Consider the following 4,030-nt stretch of genomic DNA (forward strand, 5'->3'; position numbering starts at 1 on the left):
GTAACCCAATCAATCCAATAAAGTTCATTTTTCAAAAAATCATCACATCAAAAAAGGAAGGAATGAATTTTTTTTTTTTTTTTTTTTTTTTTTTTTTTATCCTAAATGGAGAAATGAAGGTTTTTGAAATATTGAAAAAAATTAGTTTTGTCATATTTATGAAAAAAGTATTATGATTATTAAGAACTCAACGAGACCTTTCCCCCGAACCAGACAAACAAAGAAGGGAATGCCGTTGAGTTCTTACACTTTCATGTCTACTCAATACATTAACCCTGCTAAAAAAAACTAAATAAAATAAATAAATAAATTCAACCTTCCTGAAAAATAAATGTAATCATTGTTTTATAAAACTATACAACATATGATGGAAAAAAAAGATTGAGTTTCCTGAAACCAGAGGTAGTGTGAAAGAGAGAGAACTTGAATTGGAATCAACTCATGATAGCGAAAATAAAACCTCTTTTCAAGAAATTAAGTGTAATTAAAATAATATTTGTAACATAAATTCATAGAACATTCGAGTGCATATTGAGCAAGAAATGGACGTACACCAAAAATTGAAATGAGCCATTAATTTCATGTATGTGCATGTATATACTATTGATCACCAAATTAATCCATTCCTAGCTCGGACTTGTTTGCAAAAGAAATACAACATTAATTGTCTCTGTATATATAAAGGGTTAGAAATAAGCTATGCTAATGCGCATGAGCCAGATCACATGCAATATAAAGGGGAAAAAAAAAAGAAAGAAAAATGGAGGTGTTGAACTGTTACTCAACTAGCTAGAGAAAATGAAAAAAATATATAGCTAGGTTGCATATTTTATAATTCATTGTAATAGGAAATAAGATTATGGCCTACGTACTAAACTAAATTAGTTAATTATAAGTTAGTTGATCTACTCGGGGGTATATTTCAGTCCATATTTTGACTAATTAATCTTGTAAAACAGTCCTCGGTATCTTTTTTTACATAATTTAGAAAATTAATGACCCACAATGAAAGTGATAATTGAACTACTTCTCAAAATTAGAGGTTATATTAAACATATATAGAATGAAATCACTGTTCGAACAACACACATAAAAATAAAAAAAACCACAATGAAATATATCAAGATCTGAATCATCATGTTATAATAACAACTTAAACTTTTAGGTTAACTTATATATATTTTAAAATGGTATTAGATTATAATATTGCATGTCATGTCTTGACTCTTGATCGAGTTTGGATCTCATTGTTGATCCATGTGTTAATTGGTGCACTTATGATGAAGAGTCAGACTGCATGTGATGAGATGCAACAAATCACCTTTAATTGGTGAAGGAATTAATTCTCTCAATTCTTGTGCAGATTACCACATATATATATATGTTTTTAATTTGTAGTATCTTGTTCTTATGTGTAATATAATAAAACATATATAAGCAGCCCAAGATAGGTTAATTTGCACAGTCTACAATATATATATATATATATTATATAGGCACAGTCTACATTATTATCATCGACTTCTAATAAACTCCAAACACAAAGGCCTAATGTTAGTATATGATTGTAAATGGGGACGAGGATGGGTTAAACTGTGCAAATTTTTGGGTACTTTGAACAACTGCAAATTTTTTTATTTATTTATTAGTTTGCACTAATTTGTAAGAATTTATTAATAATTTATGTAGCAATGCTTATTTTTAGAAAACTTTCATTGAATGAATTGTATTCTGAACACATATATATTGTATGTTCATTTGTATTTTATGAGTAGCCTGGAAAGTTTGTGCTAGGGAACATATAAAGGGTATGATCATGATATCAACTCATATGGTATCTGGTTAAGAAGTAGCACATGCATTAATTTAAATTATTAGAAGTTGTACAACAACAAAGCTGGACTACTAAAGCTTAGTGCAGATTATATATCTAATTAAACAAATAATTAGCTTGACATTAATTACTCACTCTGCCATGAAATAACCCTAAAAAAGAAGAATGCTTTGCCCTGAGATGTAGATGACACACACACACACACACACACACACACACACACACACACACACACACTATGTAGAGATCGAGAGAGCATGCATGTGCAGTACTGATATTATGTTCACAAGACCACTAATTAGATCACACATTATTTATCTTTAAGAAGTGAAATTAATCCATAAATTGTGTAGTTCTTAATTTCTTAGTAGATATATTCTTAATTTACTTAAATCCTCTAATATCTAATAATGAAGAATAACTTTTGAAGGGAAAACCCCTAAATAATCTATGACATGCAAAAGAAGATAGAATAAACCATTTCTTTTTAGTTTCATCAGATGATATATATATATATATATATATATAGATACACAAACCTATATATATATATATTATAATTGGCCGGTAAGCTAAATACATCCAAATTGCAGCATTAACTATACCAGATGCACATAAACTCATGATTTATAGTACTTGAATCTCAAAAGCTAAACCTCAAACGATTTCTAAAGAGCAGTCATGCATATAAAATCCACAAAGATCAGCAACAAGAGTATTTTTCACAAATCAAAAAGAAAGATAAGAAAACTAAATCAACACAACAATGAAGAACACTGATTCATTGTACGTACAAGATGGAGATCATGATAAATCCTGAGTTCTCTAACCTTTTCTGACCTCAAAATTAGGTCAATATGGAGCCCGCCCGCCGGAGTTCCCCACCCACCCGTTCACCGGTAACTGAGGCAAATTGACAAAGGGAAGACTAGAAGATGGGTCAGAAAATGGGTTGCTGACTCCTCCACCTCCACCACCACCACTGCCACCTTCACCAACACCAGAGCTTTGTAAAACAGGCAGTTCATCTTCATCCATCGGCAGCTTTTCGTACGCTACATTACTGAACGAGGCCGCGATGACGATAACCGGACCGGCAGCAATCAAAGCACCCACAACATTCCCTCCCACAACCTGACCTTGTCCTCCGGCCAAGTACACCGATAAGCTGGTCGCACCGGGCGGTGCCGGTGGCGGCAGGAACGATCCTGACAAGGACAGTATCTCGAACCGGCCAGGCAGCGTCGCGATAGCTCCCACCGCAGCCGGCTGCCTCAACATCACGTTTGTCACCGTGCCGGTTCCGCTCAGTACACAAATCCCTCGCTGCCGCTTCCTTGCATAGGCCGCCACCGCCTCGAACACATCACAACCAGTCCCCACCTCCAAGATATGAGCTCGGAGCGTGTTCGCGCTCTCTCGGGTTATGATGATCGGTGGTTTGGGCTTGTTCTTGGATCCGGGAGGCCTCCCTTTTGGCCGGCGAGGGAGGGTGCTGCCGGGATCGGAGTCGAGCTCGAGGTTTTGATGATTGGCGTAGTTGTTGGTGTCATCATCATCTTGTGGTTCCTGGAGGTGATCGAGGTTAGGTCTGTGGAAGTGATGAGCAAAGTGAGAAGCTGAGCTTAGGTCTAAACCAGCCATACACAACAACAAGAACTGAAAAAAGAAAAAAATAATAAGATTAAAAAAAAGAAAGAAAAAGAACAGAAAACAAAGAAGAATAAAGTATGATGTTTAAGAGTATTAAAAACTGATTTTTTTAGGATGATTAAAGAAGTGAGAGCACAATAATTCAAACCCTAGAGGGAATAGAAAATTTAACAAAGGGAATCAAGTGCAGAGAAAGTGATGGGGTGAGGAAGGAGGAGAGAGAGAGAAAGTGGGAAACGCACAGCCATTCATGACTCAAACCAAAAAGAAAAGATAAAGATGAATAATTTTATAAACAAGAGAACGTTGAAGATGGTATAGTTTAATGTTATATATTTTTAATAAAAATTATTAGAATATGTATATAGGGAAGAATAAACAACATGCGTATAAAAGGGTGTCTTTCACATGCATAGCAAATTGTTTACTGGAGTCGGCTAAATTTAACCTGACTTTGATCAAGTCCAAACATAACATCACGACATATACTGCTTATACAGAGTAAATGCTCCAAACATAACATGATAGACACGTACTGCTTAT

The 4,030-nt window shown here is 34.5% G+C and overlaps 1 protein-coding gene across 1 annotated transcript; it reads right to left on the reverse strand.

The window, feature by feature from the left end:
* Positions 1 to 2,686: 2,686 nt before the first annotated feature.
* Positions 2,687 to 3,714, reverse strand: LOC132279457 (AT-hook motif nuclear-localized protein 23-like). The gene has a single exon (XM_059781437.1). It carries the CDS (start codon positions 3,476 to 3,478, stop codon positions 2,687 to 2,689), a length of 792 nt encoding a protein of 263 aa, XP_059637420.1. The 5' UTR covers positions 3,479 to 3,714.
* Between the last annotated feature and the right edge of the window lie 316 nt (positions 3,715 to 4,030).

The sequence above is a fragment of the Cornus florida genome, unplaced genomic scaffold (genome assembly GCF_030987335.1).
Source record: "Cornus florida cultivar Cherokee Brave unplaced genomic scaffold, ASM3098733v1 CherokeeBrave_3.0.0_Hap2_Chr10, whole genome shotgun sequence".
NCBI lineage: Eukaryota > Viridiplantae > Streptophyta > Magnoliopsida > Cornales > Cornaceae > Cornus > Cornus florida.

What these genes read in the sequence shown, in the direction of transcription:
- LOC132279457 (XM_059781437.1), bottom strand. Translation starts at nt 3,478, where the DNA reads ATGGCTGGTTTAGACCTAAGCTCAGCTTCTCACTTTGCTCATCACTTC.